General features: G+C 31.2%; 3 protein-coding genes across 4 annotated transcripts; all 3 read left to right on the top strand.

Annotated features, from left to right (window-relative positions):
• Positions 1-913: 913 nt before the first annotated feature.
• Positions 914-5,637, top strand: LOC145759561 (intraflagellar transport protein 56-like). Its single transcript, XM_082573413.1, has 16 exons — positions 914-1,243; positions 1,319-1,411; positions 1,570-1,690; positions 1,783-1,832; positions 1,911-2,065; positions 2,150-2,219; positions 2,292-2,468; positions 2,730-2,832; positions 2,928-3,037; positions 3,160-3,220; positions 3,338-3,426; positions 3,489-3,572; positions 3,642-3,711; positions 3,985-4,091; positions 4,231-4,364; positions 5,299-5,637. Exons 1-16 carry the CDS (start codon positions 1,181-1,183, stop codon positions 5,426-5,428), a joined length of 1,617 nt encoding a protein of 538 aa, XP_082429539.1. The 5' UTR covers positions 914-1,180; the 3' UTR covers positions 5,429-5,637.
• A 131-nt stretch (positions 5,638-5,768) lies between these two features.
• On the top strand, positions 5,769-13,648 carry LOC145759066 (zonadhesin-like). The gene is made up of 21 exons (XM_082572799.1): positions 5,769-5,937; positions 6,115-6,342; positions 6,710-6,895; positions 7,099-7,284; positions 7,487-7,654; positions 7,841-8,020; positions 8,165-8,338; positions 8,520-8,705; positions 8,794-8,979; positions 9,074-9,259; positions 9,376-9,561; positions 9,656-9,841; positions 9,958-10,143; positions 10,237-10,422; positions 10,516-10,695; positions 11,375-11,560; positions 11,666-11,836; positions 12,038-12,229; positions 12,338-12,532; positions 12,764-12,973; positions 13,140-13,648. The coding sequence occupies exons 1-21, from the start codon at positions 5,865-5,867 to the stop codon at positions 13,394-13,396; spliced, it is 3,888 nt and encodes a 1,295-aa protein (XP_082428925.1). The 5' UTR covers positions 5,769-5,864; the 3' UTR covers positions 13,397-13,648.
• Positions 13,649-14,631: 983 nt separating this feature from the next.
• LOC145758992 (large neutral amino acids transporter small subunit 1-like) lies at positions 14,632-22,286 on the top strand. 2 transcript variants are annotated; one of them, XM_082572705.1, is made up of 11 exons: positions 14,632-15,239; positions 15,613-15,738; positions 15,820-15,925; positions 16,513-16,557; positions 16,651-16,774; positions 17,215-17,318; positions 17,819-17,915; positions 18,167-18,316; positions 18,576-18,756; positions 19,326-19,388; positions 21,323-22,286. In XM_082572705.1, exons 1-10 carry the CDS (start codon positions 14,735-14,737, stop codon positions 19,382-19,384), a joined length of 1,497 nt encoding a protein of 498 aa, XP_082428831.1. In that variant the 5' UTR covers positions 14,632-14,734; the 3' UTR covers positions 19,385-19,388; positions 21,323-22,286. The 2 variants fall into 2 exon arrangements, with proteins under 2 accessions (XP_082428831.1, XP_082428830.1); XM_082572704.1 differs by lacking the exon at positions 19,326-19,388.
• Positions 22,287-22,660: the final 374 nt, after the last annotated feature.

Below are 22,660 nucleotides of genomic sequence, written 5' to 3'. Positions count from 1 at the left end.
AATTACCGGACAGTCTTTATTAACTAGGCACAGGAAAACGTAAAAGACTGTTCAATAAAATCCGTAGGCGGTTGTTTTATACTAAACTCCATACGATATTTTATCTAGACAAACTTAATGCTATTTCAGTAAAACATTTTTATGGTAAAAGTTTCGCGGTACTGTATTTGTTTAACTTAAATTTCCCGCTGATATGAATAGCCTTGATTACACGAAGGTCGCCGACCTTTAAACAATTTACAGGAAACTTAGTATCTACGTCATTCGGTGTTTGATCATACTTCAGTTTTACGAATTTAATAATCAATAACTCGCTGGGTATTTTTAAAAATGCAGGTATTTACGTAAGGTTGAGGTTAACCCAGTAATTTATTGACGTCCACTAGTTATTTTTCGGCCTTACAACATTTGTTTATGTTGCTAGAAAACTGTTCTGAACTATAACCTTTGGCACAGAAACCAACTTATATTTTTGCAAAACAAAAAACTAGTTTTGCAGAAAACTTCTCTGTCAATTTACCTTTTTGTTAATTTTACCTTCTTCTATGTAGTATAGATATTTACTTCACTTACCTTCTATATTTCTTTACTTTTTATTAATCTTGCATTAATTAATTAAGGTTGTTTACATTTTTTGTTTATGTTTTATTTCATGGCCCTACATGTTAGTATTGCAACTCATATTATTACTCGGAAACGTCATAGCAGATTTATTGTCTTGTCATAACATTAACCCTTCTTAAACGTTTAAAAAAAAATTTAGCAATTCCTCATCCTGGTGTAAACATCAACATTTTTAATTGTTTTATGTGTAATTAAGGTGTTTAATTACTTTATTGCATTTAGATTGAGTTAGAAATAGTAATTTATTTTGTTAAAATCAGAACTAGGGTATCACGTGACCTATCCGTATTTATTTTTCGTACTGAAGTACTTTAAAGACAACTAATTTTAAATTATTTTTTGGCAGACATTTTAACTGAATCAACATTCACAATGGTAGGGTGTTAAAAAAAACTAAAAACAATCTTTATTCGTGGTACTAGTTAAAATAAAAGAAACTAAACACTCTTCCTAAACTTTTTAAAATATTTATTTAAATGTTTAGATTTTAACAAGGCAAAAACCAATACAACTTGATAACAATTTGCACAGCAGGCATGTTAAACCAGAGAAAAAAATGCCAGTTTTGGAGGATTTTTTGGATAAGAGGGACTACACTGGTGCTATTACCTTGTTGGAGGTACTTTAATAAGTTTTTCAATTTAAAGATTTTTTAGCTTTTGATAAATTTCGGATAACTTTGCCAGTTTTTTAGTTTAAAAAGGTGATTGGAAAATCAAATTGTGATGTCGATTTGTGGATAGCCTATTGTGCCTTCCAACTGGGCAATTACAAAGCTGCAAATGAGGTATTTTACAAGTATTTTCATAGGAAAATATTAGAGAATTATTTGGTTAAAGATTTACGATTTTTCTAAATAGGGATTCTTTTACTAAAGTTTTTTTTAAGTATAATTACATTGTGTTCTTGTTGGTGAAGTTCCATTTTCTTTTTATATACTTGTAGATATATCTAAAAACAATTGGAACCGAAAACGTAGCAAGTGAATCCAAACTATGGCTTAATGTGGCATGCTGCTATTTTTACTTGGGAATGTATAAGGAGGCAAAAAAGGCTTGCGAGAAAGGTAATTTTAGTTAAATATATTTAAGTTTATAGATTTAAAATTTAGCAAAAGTTTCTAGTTATACATATAATTAATATTTTTGTTTAAAATAGGTCCTGATACTGTTTTAAAGAATCTACTTAACTACCATTTAACACTTCAGGTAAATAAAACAAACATGATTTTTATTTAGGAATAAAGTCGAGCTTTTACAGGTAACCAAGTGTGCATTTTCTTTTAGCAATCACACCACAGTGAAAAGGGCATGTTATATTACCTGTCAATCCTTGATATCGATGACACTACAGTTGTGTTAAGTATTGCAGCATTTCACATACTACGTGGCGACCATAACTCCGCCCTGGAAAGATACCAACGAATAGAATACAGAAAGAGGTGACGTAGAGGTGATGTACTTAGGTAAATGTTGGTTTTTTGTTTTTTAAAAATTTTTTGTTTTTAAAATACTCTATTTTTAAGGCAATGGAAAGCATTAAAATTCTACATAGCACATTGCTATTATAAAGCTGGATTTTATGGGGAAGCTTTGGTAGGTACAAATGCTTGTAAAATTGTCAAATTCACTTTAAACGTTTACCTGAATTACTTGATTTTTTTCAAGATAATGGTGCAAGAATATCTTCAATATTTTCCGAAGAGTTTATCAGCATTAAACTTGAAGGCTTGCATTGACTTCCGTCAAATTGGTGGCCATGTTGCTGAAACTAACTTCAAACAATTGAACGAATATAATCTTCCTACTTCACATCCTGTTATCCAATTGATTAACCACAACAAGGTACAAGCTTATAATGTTGTAACATTTTTATTGTGAGGTCCTGAGTTTAATTCCCACCAATATTATGCCATATTGTTCTTAAGTAAGGCATTTTCTATACTTACAATCTAAATTATTTGGCAAGAATAAGGAATAGCACTAGGTTAGCACTATAGTAAACTAACCCAACTTAAGACTGCATCAGGATACAAAAATTTGCTATATTTTAAAAGGGCTTTTTGGTTTGGGAATAAATATATAATGTTAAACATATTTTGTTAGGTTGTTTTCCGATGTGGAGATGGGGCATTAGATGTTCTACCTCCTTTGTTGGGAATTATCAAAAACGCTAGACTCAACCTTACCTTGTACTACTTGAAACAGGGTCAGATTTATTTAGATTAATAAGAACATTGATTAAGACTTCAAGTCAAAATAGCTTTAAGACACTGTTTTTAAATATCTTTATTTTCTAAATAGAGGAATATGACAAGGCATATGAACTTATGGAAAACTTTGTACCTGAAAACCACTTGGAGCATCTGATTAAAGCCAATGCTTATCTTGGAGTAGTACAAGATGGAGAATGGGTAAAATAAGATTTCTATATTTAGGTTTTACTAATTCTACATACCTTGAAATGTAAATATTGCTAGTCGGGGTAGAAAGGTTGTAATAAGCTATCCAAATATTTAAAGTGATCTAATTTTAGGGTGAAGGTTTGGAGATTGCAATTCATTGCTATAATTGCTGCACAAGACCTGCAAAAAAACGTAAGTTGAGTGTTTATATGATAACTATGAGAACATACGTTTAAAATTTTTATTATTTGATAATTTATTGTTGTAATAATTTAAATTTCACACAAGTTATTTTAATATTGAACTTAGGTACAATGCTTTCTTGCCAAGCCGAAGCTTCTCAAACTTTTCTTCTGAAAGAATTTGAAGCTTGCTCTTACGCTCTTAACAATCTTAAGGTCAGTTCAATAAAAGTAATACAACAAATGACACTAATTAAGGATTGGTCTTTTATTTTTAGCAACATTATCATAACAGCGACATATTTAATTTTAATTTTGCGCAAGTAAAGGCAGCACTTGGTCAATACAAAGAAGCATTAGAAGTACGTATATTATGCATTTATATTTTATTTTATAAAGATTTATTCTTATATAACATAACGTGTTTTTAGTTGTTTCTTTTAATCAAAAATGACCGATTTAAAATGGAGTACGGTTGTATATGTTCTATGACAAGATGCTGTAAGTATTTGGTCTGTGTATATCAACATATCTTCTGTAATATAATCTTTTTGCAGCGTAAAATGCTCTTTAACATTTTTAAGATAAGGCAAATTTGCAGCGTTTGACTTTGAATTATGTCTAAGAGCTTTGACCTTGATTTAAATATAATTTTGTTTAATCAGTTTATTTAATGGTTGCCTACCCACGTTTAACATTGATAAAGTGAATACACTTGTTAGTAGATTATTGTACTTAAGTTTTGTATTAATATTTGCTTTGTGACATTTGTAGATATTATGACAAAGCAAGCACACATGGCTTGGCAAATTTACACAATGTTGGAGAATCCGGCAGATTCCTTTCATCTACTTCAAGTTATTGCGAATGATTGCTACAAGGTATTTATTTTCGCGAATATATATTTTATGCACACTTATTTATATAATCTTTAAATAAGACACACTAAAAGTAGCAATTTTTAGCTATGACGCAATATGTTTTTATTTACAAAATTTTACAAATAATTCTTTATTTTAGACGGGACAATTTTACACATCAGCCAAAGCATTTCATGTCTTGGAACGACTCGATCCAACCTCTGATAATTGGTCAGGTAAAAGGGGAGCATGCGTTGGAATATTTCAACAAGTTATAAGCGGAACACAGTCAAGGTATGCATAATATTCAACCTAATTTTTATAAAGTCCAACTCTAGCTTATTATGCGTTAAGATAGAGTTCTCAGCAAAGTTAGTTAATAGTAATACAACATTGTTACAGGGATTTATTAAGAGAGTTAGTTTTAATGCTTAAAAGTTCAGTCAACCCTCAAGCTGAGATTATATTAAGAGAAGTTCAAAAGTGGGAGAACGAAAATGTCAAAAACGATTAAAAACTCCTAAAGTACAGTTTTTTATTGTTTATTACTTAGATATATACGCGTTTAATTAAATTGTAATCAAATGAAATATATATTATAACTATTTATAAACTTTACATGATTCGTTTTTAAGGGCTTATACAAAAAACCAATAAAAAATAAATTAAATATTTCTGATTTATTTTTTTGCGCTTAATTTCTTGATTTCGGAATAAAGTTATTCACGAATTAGTTGCGCAAAACTGTTGCGTGAATCACTTTTGGTGAAAAAATTCGCACACCTTAAAGAATGAGAAGGTCAATGACGTTAGATTCTTTGCACTTGTTTAATTGTGGCTTTATTTGTAATAACAGTTCGTCGTATACGGAAAATTTTTTGATGCGTGTTACAATTAATTCTTGCATATAGCTATTACGATATGGGATAATTTCAAAACACAACAACGCCTTTGTTTACACTTTGCGTATTTTTATAAATTCGTCGTAACATTTATAAAACCAGCCTATCCTTAAATTCTAACAATTTTATTTTAAGCAACACGAAAATTTATCATTTTAAAGAATTAACGATTAACCCAGCAGGAAATTGTGTTAACGAAGCTTCTAAACACATACTTAAAAGCACTTTTATTTTGTTAAAAACATTTTTGGGTGTGAGTTAGTCCTTAAGTTTATTAAGTGGGGCAATCCGATTTCTAATTTTTGTAAACAGAAAACATTTCTCAGGAAAAACACTACAAGCCACTTGATGAGCGGAACACGGCAAGGGTCGATTTCTAAAGATATTTCTGGGACCGAAAGGCGGTGGAAATCGAGCGGAAATTATGACGTCATAATTGGTCAATCGCCGACGTGACCGAGTGATGCAGCCGCTTTCTCTTTAGATTTCGTCACCTCGCGTTCGAAAACAAGTCTCCGCCCTACCGAACAATGAAAATAACACCGACCAGAAGTGTTTATAGCGCAATGGTAAACTACGCAACGAAGGCTTTTGTGACGTCATGCGGGTCATTCAATCGTGCACTCGAAAGCAGAAGCCTGGAGCGATTTTAAGTAAACTCGAATTAATTTCTATTTTCTCTTAATTTTACCCGATTTGGTCGAATTCGAATTCTTCGCTTTGCCTTAGGCACTTAACAAGTTTGAATAGCTTTAATAAGCACGTATTAACACATTTACGAATAGTATATAAAGGGCAGGGTGTAGCGAATTGAAATCATTCTTGTTTTCGATTCAACTAACAAGAGATACAAAGTGAATATTACAAGAAATAAGTTAAATACGCTAAGAAGATGATCAAGTTTTTATTGTTTTCCGTGTGTTTTGCATCTGTAATTTTTTATTCTAATGCTCAACGAACAGTTGGTAAGTAAATAAAAATATTTTTACCATTTTAAGAAGTTAGAATTATTGTTATTTTGTATTTAAAATATTTTTGTAGCAGCGTACATTGTGCGTTAAACACCATTTAAATTACGATTACAAGGAGACGTAAATGTTATGGTATTTTTTTAATAAAAAATTACTTTTTTTAAAATCAAGGTAGCAGACCTTCGACCTCTAACTGCTTTGCTGAAAGTATTCGTCAGCGATTTTTTCGTTTTAATTTATTTGTAAATTGGTCGCCAAGATGTACTGGGTTCGGTCAAAGACAATATCAACCCGAGCAATGTAACAGACGTGGACAATGCTGGTGCGTGATTCCTACTACTGGACGATCTGTTTCCACGATGTTTCATTCTCGAGGCTTTGATTGCAATATAGCAATTAGTAAGTCATGTTATCTTATTAATTTTTTGTGTTTTATCCAAATTTGAGTTGAAAAGAGAAAGGCCGGTGTTCTATATTTCAGCCATTCCTGTGGTTAAGGCGCTCAAATGGGTGTGACATCACGTTTACATTTCTATTTATAAAACTATCCCAAAGATTACAAGTGCTCTTAATATGCACAACTATGTCACAACTTAAAAATGTGTTAATACAACCTTGTGATAACTTTAAGGCTTTATCAAAAAGGTGTGTTCATACATCATGTAAGCAACGTAAAATCCGGTTTTAATGCGATCAGTTTCGTTGAGACTAACACTCAAATCTCTTTAGACCGATTATTTTCAATAAAATATTTACTTTTGTTTAGGTTGTGACGCTAGTTTAGGTGAAGTATTTTCAAATTGCGCCAGTCCATGCGATGCCACATGCGACGAACCAAGAATACTCTGCAGTTTACAAGAGATCTGTGTCACACGTTGTACCTGCCCAAGAGGATATCTTAGAAACTCTTTAAACCAATGTGTGCCAAGCACAAAGTGCCCGCCGCGTCCAGGTAAGCAATTGCTTTTTCAAAATTTGATGTTGTTGGAAGTTTAACTTTACAAACAATGTTTCAAAAATATTTCAAAGATTTCGGAAAAAATCTTAACGTACACAATTGTGTCTTAATATACCTTACAAGGTTTTTAAGAAACATCTTTTCTATTGTTGCCCGGAAGACCATAGAAATATTTTTAATATAAATTATTTATGTAGTCTGCGACGAAAGCTTGGGCGAGGTTTTTATGAACTGCGCCAGTCCATGTGATCCAACCTGCGATGAGCCAGATATTTTATGCAGTTTACAAGAGTCGTGCAATCAACGCTGCGCTTGTCCACAAGGATATCTTCGAAATTCGTTGAACCAATGTGTTCAAAGCACGCAATGTCCCCCAAGGCCTGGTAAGTTTTGCAAATACTTTTTTCTGTAATGCAAAATTTACTTCAATCATTCTTTTTTAACCATACTTCAATATTTATTAGAATTTTCAAAGATTTACTTCAATATTTCTTTTTTTTAGCTATTACAATTTAAGTTTTAATTTGTCTTATATGATTTAAGTGGTTTTAAAATTAAAATGAGCATTTTCTTTTTATTCTAAAGCTTGCATTGGAAACCAAATCTTTAAAACCTGCAAAGGTTGTCAAAGAACATGTGATCAAGTAGACGAACTTGTTCCATGTCCTTTAATTTGTCAACCTGGTTGTGGTTGTCCTGCAAATCAATATTTAGATGGAGACAATTGTGTTCCAAAAGAACAATGCCCTGGATGTAAGTTATAGAGTTTATTCGTAACTTTGTAGATTGTAAGTTATTATTATTTAAAATCTTTTAGATTACATTTCAATGTCTTTAAAGCCTTAAATTTTAGGTTTTATTAACTTCTGTTCTAGTTTTACAGTAACATTGTGGTTTTAAGGTTGTTACATTATATCTTATTTTTATTCTATTCTTTAGCTTGCAGTGGTGGCCAGGAGTTTAGTTTTTGCAGAAGTTGTCCACAAAGATGCGAAGATAGAGAAACCCCTGTACCTTGTCTAGCCATTTGCCAACCTGGTTGTAGTTGCCCAAGTGACAAGCCTTTTTTAAACAATGGAATTTGTGTTGTCGAAGAACAATGTGATCCAACTCCACCAGGTTAGTTAAAGTCTTAACCTTTTGCTGTGAAGATCTCTATAATAAATATTCATAACCTGATAACATCTAAAAAGCTGTAAACATCTAAAGATTCAAATCTTGATAATATAGACAATTAGACTAACAAACAGTTTATGTATTCAGAATGCCGTGGAAATCAAGTATACAGGTGCTTTGATTGTGTCCAGCAGACTTGTGAACAAAACGGTCAAGCCCAAGCTTGTTTTACTGGTTGCCAAAATGCTTGCGGTTGCCCTGTTGGACAATTCTTACAAGGTGATAATTGTGTCAGCGAAGCAGAATGTTTAGGGCCAGTTGGTAAGTAACTTCTGATGCTTGCAAGCATATCTATTTTACAAACTTTTGGTGCATCTTATTCGATAAAGAAGAGTATTGTGTTTATAAAATTTTAAAAATAAAGATTTCCCAAATTACATTTTTTAATTTGTTTTTGTACGAATTTGTTGTTTTATTTAATGATATACCTTTTATGTAACAGAACCAGAATGTACAAACGGAATGGTTTATTCTAATTGCGGAAGTTGCATTACAAGGTGCGATGAAAGAGGTGAAATAAGACCATGTGCTGCTGTCTGTCGAATTGGATGTACTTGTCCCCCTGATACTTTCTTATTGGATGGGGCTTGCGTAGTAGAAGACCAATGTCCACCTTTACCAACTGAAGGTTAGCCTAGCGTTATAATTCATATTTTTAAATTTTAAATTGTTTTTATATAGATAACATTTTTAAATGTTTTATTGATATTATTTAGAACCTGACTGTATGAACGGAATGATCTATTCAACATGTGGAGGTTGTATTACAAGCTGTGATGAGAGAGGACAACTAAAAGTTTGTACACTTCAATGTCGAGTTGGATGTACTTGTCCACCAAATACTTTTCTCTTGGATGGAGCTTGCGTAGCAGAAGATCAATGTCCACCTTTGCCAACTGAAGGTAAATACAGAACAATGTTTTACATTTTAAAAACCAGTCAATTTTGTTGGTTAAAATCTTGATCAAATTGTAATTTCACTTGTTTTATATTTAGAACCAGAATGTACAAACGGAATGGTTTATTCTGATTGCGGAGGTTGTATTACAAGCTGTGATGAGAGAGGACAACTAAGAGCTTGTGCTGCTGTATGCCGGGTTGGATGTACTTGTCCTTCTAATACTTTTCTCTTGGATGGAGCTTGTGTATCTGAAGACCAATGTCCACCACTTCAAAGTGACGGTATTACATTTATTTTCAATGTTTTTAAAGATTGCAACCAACAACTCTTGTAATGTATTTATAGATTGTTAAATGTGTAACAAGTTTTAATTTACATTCTTTATTGGAAATCTTAGAACCAGAATGTACGAACGGAATGGTTTATTCTGATTGCGGAGGTTGTATTACAAGATGTGATGAGAGAGGTGAACTAAAAGTTTGTACACTTCAATGTCGAGTTGGATGTACTTGTCCACCAAATACTTTTCTCTTGGATGGAGCTTGCGTAGCAGAAGATCAATGTCCACCTTTGCCAACTGAAGGTAAATACAGAACAATGTTTTACATTTTAAAAACCAGTCAATTTTGTTGGTTAAAATCTTGATCAAATTGTAATTTCACTTGTTTTATATTTAGAACCAGAATGTACAAACGGAATGGTTTATTCTGATTGCGGAGGTTGTATTACAAGCTGTGATGAGAGAGGACAACTAAGAGCTTGTGCTGCTGTATGCCGGGTTGGATGTACTTGTCCTTCTAATACTTTTCTCTTGGATGGAGCTTGTGTATCTGAAAACCAATGTCCACCACTTCAAAGTGACGGTATTACATTTATTTTCAATGTTTTTAAAGATTGCAACCAACAACTCTTGTAATGTATTTATAGATTGTTAAATGTGTAACAATTTTTAATTTACATTCTTTATTGGAAATCTTAGAACCAGAATGTACGAACGGAATGGTTTATTCTGATTGCGGAGGTTGTATTACAAGATGTGATGAGAGAGGAGTACCAAAAGTTTGTACACTTCAATGTCGAGTTGGATGTACTTGTCCACCAAATACTTTCCTTTTGGATGGAGCTTGCGTAGCAGAAGACCAATGCCCACCTTTGCCAACTGAAGGTGATTATAGAACAATGTTTTACACTTGAAAAATTTTTAATTTTGTTGGGTGAAGGCGTGATAAAGTTGTAATTTTGCTTGTTTTATATTTAGAACCAGAATGTACGAACGGAATGGTTTATTCTGACTGTGGAGGTTGTATTACAAGATGTGATGAGAGAGGAGTACCAAAAGTTTGTACACTTCAATGTCGAGTTGGATGTACTTGTCCACCAAATACTTTCCTTTTGGATGGAGCTTGCGTAGCAGAAGACCAATGCCCACCTTTGCCAACTGAAGGTGATTATAGAACAATGTTTTACACTTGAAAAATTTTTAATTTTGTTGGGTGAAGGCGTGATAAAGTTGTAATTTTGCTTGTTTTATATTTAGAACCAGAATGTACGAACGGAATGGTTTATTCTGACTGTGGAGGTTGTATTACAAGCTGTGATGAGAGAGGTGAACTAAAATTCTGTACACTTCAATGTCGAGTTGGATGTACTTGTCCTCCAAATACTTTCCTTCTGGATGGAGCTTGTGTGTCTGAAGACCAATGTCCACCACTTGAAGGTAGATTTTTTTAAGTAGTTTGTAATTCAAACTATCTGGTTATTTAAACATCATGTCGAATTTAAAATTATTTCCCGTTACCCAATTTGATTTACGTCAAGTCTGCGTTATCTTAATCATTAAAGTATTGTAATAACAGATTTTTGCCACAAGATATCCTACATGTGTTTATAACTAATAGTGATTGCTATCTAATGACTGTACAGAAATTTAAAACAGTTTATTAAAATAGTACGGCTCAAAATAAGTTACGTAATTTGTTAGATTAAATTCAATTCAATTGATCAGAAGTACTTGAAGTCATATTATATGTAACCACATTAAATAATTTTTGTGTAAATCACTTCGAATCACGATTAAATTACTTCAACAACTTTACAGCGGCGAATTACGAAGACATTTGTTTATATCTCGGAGTTTAAATTAGTCATTTGGAAAATTTTTATCGGTTAATTTGAAGTTGTTGACAGAGATTTAGACTCACGTGCTTAAATGTCAATATTGTATAATTAAGTTTGGGAATGTTTTTACTCTATATTTAGGTCGAGACTGATCTTATCTCGTGTGCATTTTTTCATCTAAGCATGCGAATATTCCATGAATTTATTAATATAAATAACCTATTACATTTTTTTTAATAAAATTGTTCCTTTAACCAAAAATGATTTGTTGTTTTTAGGGCCTCAATGTCCTGGGTTGGTCAACAAAGGTGATTATAACGTATTCTGTAACGAAAATGGGTTATATGACACCACAGTTTGCACTGAAGGATCTTGCTTTTGCGTCAACAGGAAAAGTGGTGAAAAGTTAAAAGGAACAACAAGACAAGCTGATTCGTTTGATTTGGATTGTGATTTCTTAGGAGGTTTGTAATTAAGAATTAACACAAAGTTGTAAAACTCTTTTTCCATAAATGTTTATATTTAATTTTCTTATACCATTTTAACAAAGTTATTTAAAAAAAAAACAGATTGCCCAGTTGGAATGAGGTTTTCATTCTGTGCAACATCTTGCCCACCTACTTGCGACAACCCAACTCCAAGATGCAACAGACGTTGTGCGATTGATTGTCAATGCCAGAACGGGATGGTTCGAGTTAATGAAACAAACCTAACATGTATCATGCCATCAGAATGCCCAGGTGAGAATTCAAACACTTAAATGTCATGATAGGGTTTTATGTTAATTAAACAACTACATTTTTAAATATTAATTATTGATCTATAACGTTACCGAAAGGTTAGAGCAACAAAAAAATCAAACGTCAGCATTTTCTCCTTAAAGTTAAATCAGTTTATAAAAACATATTTGCTGGATTACTTAACATAAACTTACTTTCTAGCTCCACACTCTTGTGCCTTGCTTCAATCAACATCCGAATCTCCCAGGTCAATCCGGTGCGACCGGGACGGGTCCTGGGCACCAGAACAGTGTCGGGATGGTGTATGTCGTTGTGTAGAGAAAGATGGAACAACTATCCCTGATACTGATTACGAACGTGAAGCTAGGACACCATTTTGTGATGCTGTTCGAGGTAGGCTTTGTTTTTCACAATAACAAAAATGAATTTCTTTTAGACTTTTACCTTACTTAATTACAATCTATTAATAATAATACGTATTTATCAAACTTTTTTCTTTAGATTGCAACAGTCAGCATGGAAAAATTTGGAACGCTTGCGCGCCATCATGTGATATTAGTTGTCCAGGCTTTCCTTCTGCTTGTATTGAACGAACTGGTTGTTTTCCTCGTTGTATTTGCAGGTCTGGTTTTGTTGAAGATTTTAACAATCCTGGTCAATGTATTGAAGCATATCGATGCCCAAGGATAGATCCTCGTACGTATTGCATAAAATTTAAACTAAACCAACAGTCCTTTTATCTTAATTATTTGTTATCATTACTTAAATTTCAACAGTGGGCAATGGGTAAAAAAATGCAATTTAAAAACCTTTACTTCTTAAGTTAAAACAGCTTAATTAATTTCTTATGTTCTTTGTTAATAACCTCAGTTAAAAAAACATTTTTAGTATTTTTAACATTTTCTTATTAGTTTATGTTTTTCTTAGGATGCAATCTTGCTAAGGGTGAAGTTTTTTCCAACTGTGCCCAAAACTGCGATGCTACTTGTGAACAACCCAAAATACCTTGCAGTTTAACCAAGTTATGTCAGAATAGATGCACATGTCCAGATGGATATCTTCGTGATTCAAATGATGTATGCATTGAGGCTAATAACTGTCCACCAGTATCGAGAAAACTTGTAGTTGTCGATAACAGTAAGTTTTTACGTTCTTTTAATTAGTAGCAGTACAAATTGTAATCAATTATCACAATGGTGATGTTGTAATCATTTAAACAAAATAAGTTTAATAAATATCTATATACTAAAAGATATGTATTATTTAGTAAACAATTGTAACGTTATTTTTCTGTTTATTTTAGGAACAAAATGCCAAAAAGACCAAGATATTCCCGAAGGATTGTTGGACGCATTTATACCAGATTGTGATGCCAATGGAAACTTTGAACTAAGACAATGTTACGGGTTTACAAACATGTGTTGGTGCGTTGAACTTGTATCAGGAAAAATGATAGAAGGAACAAGAAGGCCTCGTCGGGGATATAATATTAATTGTGAAGCCCACCAATCTACAAATGCGCCAATCTCCAAAGGCGCACCCCCAATACCGTCAAAATAATAGGAATTAATGTACCCACATTTAAATTGTATGGTTTTACGAGTTTTGTGTTAATTTATTGTTTTGTCTTAAAGTTTGTGTAATGTTATTTATGTAAAAATGTAGTTTGTATTTTTGCCAAAACATTTTAATATTTTTTTGCATTTGTGTTTGTTATAAGCTTATCTGATTGTATTAAAGTTCATAAAATTTAATTTGTGATTTGTTATTCTTATTAAAAATGTTTTAATAAAATAAAACAGTTACGCTTTATCCTCTAACATAAAATATTTTGATGTCTTTTTTAAATTAAAAACCCTGCTTTTTTGAATTGGAAACTCTGGCGTTGCGTCAGCGTCTGACGTCATGATGTAGCGATAATCCATATTTCCGTTTCCGTAAGTAACTGTTTTTTTTTGTTTGTTTTTTTGTATATATCTTTAACCTCGATGTGGGAAAGTCGAATGCGCGACTTAAATATAGAGTAACATCAGTTACTCCCCCGACCCAGTCTTGAGTTGCCTGTGGCAGTTTGGGATATTATAGATTATAATTGCCCGATAATTATGCTGCTGATTAAGTGCTGGCTCAGCAGGAGTTCGTACCGTTTATAGCGCCTTACTCAAGGGCGCTACAGCATGAGAGCAGTGGGGATTGAACCCATGACCTCATGTGTGGTGTAGCAAGTGTTCTTACCACTACACCACGCTGCCGGTTATTTCGTTACATCACGATTTTAAAATAATTTTAAATTGCTGGGCTTTCTGATGTAAGATCTTATAATGGTCGTTAGATGGTAGGCCAGACCCGCAGAAATATAACCGTTAGGGTGCCTATAAAAGCGATCAATCATCGTAGGCGACCTCTCTTTTTAGTAGTTCAGTCTGGCGAGCGCAGAGCAGTACGTCACTTCGTGCGCTGTAGTATTTTGATCAGTAAACAAAAGCGCAGAGTCAGTCAACGTTCGTTTTTCGCTCATTCTAATCACGTAGTATAAACTGGACCGCGCCACGTGGGCGCTATGTAATAGATAGAGCAACGGGCGATCGGCGATTGTAGTTGTTTAGGTTTAGATAAATGTTTGGCTATCTGGCATACCGGTAAAAATAATAACTTATAAATAATAGACAAAAGAATATAAAAGCTTAATAATAAATATGTAGACTTTGTCTGTTCTGTAATTGATGATATTTCGATGTCAAAAAGTGAGGGTGATTACACTTAAAATATTATAAAAACGTCTTAAATAATATGGAAAATGTTTTATTTTTTTAGGCTACTGGTGAAACTGTTTAAAAACTTTTAATTGAAAAGAGTTTTTACAATTTAATTAAAGGAATAAATAGTAAAAGATTGACAATGAGTAAACGATCTTTAGAAATGAAAGAAGACCTTAATGAGGCAAATGATTCAAGCAGTGGTTCTTCTGATGGTCCAGGCGACAGTAAAGTTGTTCTTAAACAAAAATTAACTCTTGTAAATGGTTGTGCTTTGATTGTTGGGACAATTATTGGCTCGGGTATTTTTATTTCTCCTGTTGGAGTGTTTAATGAAGTAAATTCAGTCGGTTTAAGTTTAATTGTCTGGGCCATTGGTGGATTTTTCTCAACGATAGGAGCGTTGTGTTATGCTGAATTGGGCACCACAATTGTAAAGTCTGGTGGAGACTATGCTTACATTCGAGAATTCTACGGACCTTTGCCAGCTTTCCTGCGGTTGTGGATTGCCTTACTAATCATCAGACCAACTTCACAAGCAGCAATTGCCCTTACTTTTTCAGAATATTTAGTAACCCCCTTTTTTCCAGGGTGTCCTGAATTAATGCCCCAATCAGCCATTAAATTGTTTGCTGGTACTTGTCTAAGTAAGTATCATTTATATTTTAAAATTGTTTTATCCAACAAAAAAATGTTTAACTGTTGCCATGTGTGGTGGTAAAATTTGTGTTTTTACTATAGAGCAACTGTTTACTATAGAGCAACTGTTTTCTTTGTTGTCCTTAAAAACATGATGCAACATAGAGTGAGAAATTCTTTTCTCCTTTAATATTAAGTCGTCAATGACTGTTTTTAGACCTTTGATATACAAACACTATAAAACCTTAAGTGTATGTTTTATGTGTATTTATTATATACCTAAAATTTATTTATTAAGGCCTATTAAATATTTTTTTGTTATTATAAACTAATTTTAGGACCTTAAATATGTCATAAATAATTAAAATAATTTTTTTTCAGTTTTACTAACAATAGTGAATTGTATAAGTGTAAGATGGGCAACTAGAGTACAAGATGTTTTCACCTTCGCCAAGCTCATTGCTCTTGCTATGATCATTATCATTGGATTTGTTAAAATATTTCAAGGTAATGCCAGGGCTATAGTTAGAATAAAGTTATAAAATTTTCTGTAAAATAAAAGTTAAGTATTTTATATATTTTTTAAAGGTTACACCGAGTATTTAAACCCGCAAGCGGCGTTCGAAGGTACAACAAACGATGTTGGCAGAATCGTTATTGCATTTTACAACAGTCTATATGCATATGGTGGATGGTAAGTGTTCTTGTATATTACATCACTATTCCAGTTTGTTACATGGGTGGGTTACATGCACCACTAAACAAACTTAAGTCTGTGTTATTTTAAGTATCACCATGTCTCTTCTAAACCTATTTTTTAATGTTTTTAATGTTATATTGGCACTTCCAAACTAGGTCATACTTACGTGATTGTTGTAAACTTTAAAGTTGACACCTAAATTGTAGGTTACAATTGTTTTAGTTTGATTTTAAATTGGTATGGATAGACTTCTGTCAGTTATACCACACACAGGTTTCTGTGTGTTAATCTGTTTGAAGTGCCACTTTACTTGACATGTTGTTTTGTCTCTTCAAATTTTAAACTTCTATATGTTCTCTGTTTTAACAAAGTGTCAAACCTACTTTTGGTTACTTAAATATAAATAGGTACATATTTAAAATGCGGAAAAAAAATAATGTAGTAAATTGGGTTTTTCTTTCATTTTTCGGGGGTTTGTTTATTAAAAATTATTGATGTTTACTGATTCTACAAAATAGCTTTACGTAGGACTTTTTTATTTAGGAATAACAACTTTTATTTATTTAAGTATTATTTTACAGGAATTACTTAAACTTTGTAACTGAAGAAATGATCAATCCATATGTGTAAGTAAAATCTTTCCTTTAACTTGTATCTTTAGTTAATAAATTGATTTACTAAGGGAAAATTTTTACATATTAGTTATGTTTCCTTTTTAGAAATTTACCACGTGCTATTATGATTTCCCTTCCTCTGGTTTCGTTTATTTATGTTTTTGCAAACATCGCCTATTTCTCTGTTTTATCACCATTGGAATTCGGAAATGCAAATGCTGTCGCTGTTGTAAGAAAATTGTTTTTTAACTGTTTTTTTTTTTAACTAAATATAAATTTTATTTTCATTTACAAAAAAAAATTCTGGCCAAATGATGTTTTATTTTTTAAATATATTTAAATTTTTTTAAGTATAACGTGAAACTGTTTTTTTATTTGCCAACTAAATTTATTGTCGATCATCAAATTAATTTTATGTTGATTGTCAATATTGACTTAATGTCGTTGTGTTGACTTAGCAAATATTTATTTATTTTTGGCAAACAAAAACTTTCCAAAGTTTTAACTTTCAGTACACAAATCTATGCACAAATTCAGCTTAATCAGCAACATTTTTGCAATGTGGTCCAACATAACACATAAATCGGCATTCCATATTTACGACTTTTACAGTTGATGTGTAATAAAACTTTTGTAACTAGGTACTTTAACATTATTATGTTTTTTTAGTTGTTTGGTGACAAGGTTTTAGGAGTGATGGCGTGGACAATCCCAGTGTTTGTGTCCTTGTCATGTTTTGGTTCAGTCAACGGATCAATCTTCACTTCCTCAAGGTAACATTTATTTGATATTGAAACAGAATCTCTAGAACAACTATCTCTCAAGGCTATTTTTTTAAAAAGATGCCATACTAGCCACACTAACTTTAAAGAGCATTTACTTTTAATAGGCCCTGTCAAAAAAACAGTCACAGAGCTTAACCCATGTAGATATCTTTAACAAAACAAAATTTTAATTTACTTCAACATATATGAGTTGCTTTTATTTCTCCTAAATATTTACTGCACTTTGATGATTTCCTGTATTTGCAAGAAATGTTCAAGTTTTACCTAATCACTGGCACTTGTTTGAATACAAGTTTAAATGAAATATTTTATCATCAACAAAACCTGAAAATATTTGTGTTTGGCTAATTTAAAATGTTAAGAAACTTAAAAATCATAACTGAAAAAAAGATAAACTAATAAAGAATGGTCTAAGCCATACAAATTATTTCTAAATGTTCAAATTGACCCAAAGTAACCAGACTAACTTCATACAAATTTTATTTTAGATTGTTTTTTGTTGGAGCAAGAGAAGGTCAACTTCCAAACATTTTAGCTATGATTCACACCAAGAAATTCACTCCAGTTCCAGCAATTATATTCAACGTGAGTTTACTATCGCCTTTGATAAATCTTGAACAAAATGACCTAATAAAAATTTACCGGAAGCTACTTGATCATTATTAAAACTAATCAATAATGAAGTAATTTCAATGATGGTAATATAAACAATAAACAATATAATGAGGCAATAAAATAATGACTTAACTAACCTCATGGTTTGAAACACAATACGCAAAATTTCATAATTGAAAACCATTATTTAACAGTTTCTAAACACAAGTTTATATTTATAGTGTGTGTTGTCGTTGATGTATCTGATCTCTGGTGATATCTGGAGTCTAATCACTTACTTCAGTTTCTTCAACTGGTTGTGTGTTGGAATGGCCATTCTTGGAATGATCATCTGGAGGTACAAGTACCCTGAGATGAAGAGACCAGTCAAGGTATTTGGTGTTTATGTCTTAACTTTCTTGCTCTCTTTTAAACAAAACATTTTTTTTTCCAATAATTCACTTAATAATTTGGTTCTTTTTTATTGCCTTGTTTAATGTTATTTTTTAGAAGTTATAACCATAGTTAATCCAAACTTACAAAATTGACATCATTTTCTTGATATATAAACAGTTTATGTCTTTTTGAGACATTTAATTAATAATGGTATTTGAAACAATTGCAATTAGTAATTTAATATTTCCTTCACAGATGCATATCTCCCTTCCAATCACATTCTTATTGGCTTCAGCATTCTTAGTAGTCATGGCAGTTTATGCCGCACCGAAGGAATGTTTGATTGGGATGGCTATTGTGGTTACTGGAATCCCGGTTTATTTGATTGGTGTTAAGTACCAACATAAACAACCTAAATGGCTGGACAGTGGAATGAGTAAGTTAATATTATTAGTTGTAATAAGATATGTATTATTTAACTAAGCTAGCGTATATAAAACTTTTTATAACCAAAGGATTTTGAGTTTTTAATAATTGGTCTTTATAAAAAAATAAAGCTGACGGTACCAAATCAATGCCAATCTTTATTTATAATGATTGACACTTTAACTTTAAAATTTAAATCATTTATTTACATATCCTTGACCCCTGTTTGAAGATCATTTTTCTGTGTAATTGAGTTCAATGTCATGTTTACATTATAGATTTAAATCATGTTAACCTGTTCTAGCAAAAGAACTCAATAACATTTACTTAAACTTCATTTAAATACAACCTTTAGTCACTCAAATATTAGTTCTTTGATAAATAAATTTGCTGTAACTAAGCAACATACATGTATTTATAATTAGAAAAGACATTACTAAATTTATATTAAAACTTATGCCAAATATATTTCCCTCAAAATAAAATTTGGGTGTAATTTTTTATGGTTTAATATTATTTCCAATTTGAAATTACCAAAATTAATCCCCAAACTTTCAATTTACTTCCAACCATCTCTAGGAGATGGTACGCTCTGGTTACAAACTTTATTGCAAGTGGTCTTTCAGGAACAAAATTAAAATGGTATTTATGATTGTGCTTCAATGGAAACTTAGTTTTCAGATCTTTTTAAGTTAAAATGTAGAAGTGGTGATGTTTAAGAATGTAGATTTATATGTTGAGTCTCCGATTGTATATTTCATTGTAAAAAGTTATTTTTCCCTTTCTTTAAGCCATGATTGGTATGTAAAAGGGAAGTCCTGTATTTATATGCTTATATATTGTTAAAACCTAATATTATGGGGTTCAAAGTCTATTAAAAACACACCCTAAAGTAAAGTTAAAAGAACTATTGTGTAACAGATCAAGTTTCTTTATTTTTACTCTGCTTTTAAATCTAGTGTAAAAAGGTAACATTACCCCTTTTGTTCAAGTTATTATTACTACCTTGTTGCTTATTGTCAGGTTTTATTTTTGGACTATAAGTTTAGGGTTTAAACCCATGTAAAGCCTATTGTTCAAGAGTGTATGTCATAATATATTTATTATTAAAAACAAACAAACTTTAATTTTGCCGGTCAAAGTTTGAAGATTTGTTTACTTATTTTGTTTGATTTACTTATTTTTTCGTGACAATAACTTGATGAATAATGTCTCACCTAATTAATCAAATTTGCAAAATGCGATGCAGAAAAACAAAGTTTCTGATATAATCCACGTGTGAATTTGGGTCAATCGCCAGGGTTGTAGGATTAAAAATCTCTGGTTAAAATGTTTAAGAAATTATCGAAGTCGGTCAAATTTTAAAACTAACTGGGTTGTTAATCAAACACAGCACGAGATTTTTCTTGGCTTTTGTAAATTTGCATTTTTATTTTACACTGACCCACTTACTTAATCTGCAGCTTGGTCGGCATATTTTGTTCGTAGTCATGACGTAATAAACCAGCACTAATGACGTCAGCAAATAGTTTGAGCTTTGTTGTGAGGTTGTTTTCTTCGCGTTGGGATTAAATTTATTTTGAGCAAAAAGATTAAACTTTGCTTTGTTGAAATGAGGGTTCGAATAGAATTTTTTTCGCATGTTTTTGGGGTATTTTAAAGTCTTGTTGTAATACAATTTTGATTCAAATTATATTTCTATCAAAATACGAGTTTGTAAAGCATTTAACATACCTAGTTTTGCACTTATATTAATTGCTTGAATCTTATATTTTTTTGTAAATTTACAAATTTTTTTATGTATTGCACAATACCTTTTTGCAAATTAACAAAATTCTACTAAAGACCAATATTATGTTAGTGACGACCTCCTGATGTCCTCAAACCAATGTTACCTTAATCCCGCCCCTTTTTTAAACCAATCAAAAATCAGAGAAGGTGATTTCTGATTAGCAAGCGAGCAGTACATGTTTGATGGGAAATTGTCGCGAATTGTCGGTTATTAAAACTTTAATTATTTTAAAATATTGTGATAAAAAGGTGCTGTAGAAATAATTTATTGTTTTGTTTAAAATTTAAATATTATGGTGACATTTTTTATTGATTTTGGTTCGGAATATTGATATAAACCTCGCTTTTATAAAACACTGATTGTGATTTTTAATATTTATTAAATCAACATAAAAATGTCGTTTAATTGAATTTCTGAATTCCAATACAATTTCCTCATGACGTCATCACTATACTGCGTCGACCAGATGTTCATTGTCTCGTCATAATTTGTAGAAATATTATTTTCATAGTTTTTATTTTAAATTTTTTGTTTATTTTAGATTGTTAGATTTATTAGAATTTCACAAAATTATTATTTTTAAATTTTTTTTTAAGATTTTTTCGTTTAAAAATTGGTAAAATCTGAATTAAAGTTTGTTTGGTAAATAATAAGCCCTAAAAAACGTTTTAAAATATCTAATAATCGCATTTAATCAAAAATATCTCGCAAATATGCTTTCATTTAATAGTTTTTATTTTTTGTTATTTTATTTTCAATTTTTTTATTTTCGTTTTTGTTTTAGATTCGTTTACGGTCGCTCTCCAAACGTTAATGGCCGTTGTTTTCCAAGAAGAAAACTTAACAAAATAGATTTAATTTGCTTTCATTCGGTTGATGCGCTTTGAACCCTTTCCTCAACCCGTCAATCATAGCTCAGCAACCCCATCATACGGCAAACAATTTACCGGAGTTAAAAAGAAAAAGGGGCATTTTTGTCCTTGTTGTTTAAAATGCGTTTTAGTTATTATTTTACAATGCAAAACACTCTTTATTAAGATTATTAAGTATTGTTATAAACAATACTGATATGCATCAAAAGTATTTTAAATCGGAGCTTGAAAAAAAATAATTTATAATTTTTTTAGATAAATTAATTATTTTTCTATGCTGCTGAAAGTACTAACTATATTGGTCATACCTCTTAACTATACTTCATAAAAGTGTTCAAAATATTATATTTAAATAAGTACTTTACATAATAAGTGCTGATTAGATAATTACTTTTTATTTCCTGTTGTTTTGTTTTAAATCATTACTCAAAAGGGTAAAAACTGGGTGCTTTAAATTTTTGTAAACTTGTGCCTAAAATATGGTGGTAAATTTATTAAAACCTAGCCTTTTAACAGCATGTAGGGCCCCATTTTTTTGTTGTTTTTATTTTATTCGTACCAACGCATGTGGCTTTTAAATTGTAGTAAATTATAAAATAGGGTAATAGTAGCAACGCATTAATAAGCTATAGTTGTGCAGACTCGAGTTTAAACTTGTTTTAATTTCGGTTTTCTTGTTGAATTGTATACCTATTTTAAAGTGGTTTGTGTATGTTGTTGTTTGCAAGATTGTGTTGCAGTTTTGCGACCATTTTGAATGTTTTTAGGCATGTTTTTGTTCATTTAATAATAGTGGAATAATCTTATTTATCACCCTCATTATTAATATAGTTTTGGTGTGTTGTTGTTCTGTGAATAATAAAAAAGCAAAGGGTATTTTTATGATTATATTGCTTGTGAATTATAAGAAATATTTATTTTTTGGTAGAATCAGACATAGATAAAAATAGTTGTTTCTTTATGCAAAGAATAGAGGTTAACTTTAATATACTGATTAAATTTAATAACTTACAGAAAAGAAACAAAATAATGCGGGAATCAAAAAAAATTGGAAGACACAGAATTAATTCAAGGTCTTTTATTAATTGATCATTGTTAAGGAAATAAGTTGAAGTGTGTGACATAACACATAGTAGACAAACAAACAATTACATTTTCAAATTTGCCAGTTAGAATTAAAAAATGGACGTTTTTACTTTTTAAGAAGTCGAGCAAATTAATTATTAGAAATGTTCAAGTAATTAGGATTT

Source organism: Corella eumyota, chromosome 7 (assembly GCF_963082875.1).
Source record: "Corella eumyota chromosome 7, kaCorEumy4.1, whole genome shotgun sequence".
Lineage (NCBI taxonomy): Eukaryota > Metazoa > Chordata > Ascidiacea > Phlebobranchia > Corellidae > Corella > Corella eumyota.
The sequence above is the reverse complement of the archived record's forward strand: the minus strand, read 5'-3'. Positions and strand labels throughout refer to the sequence as shown.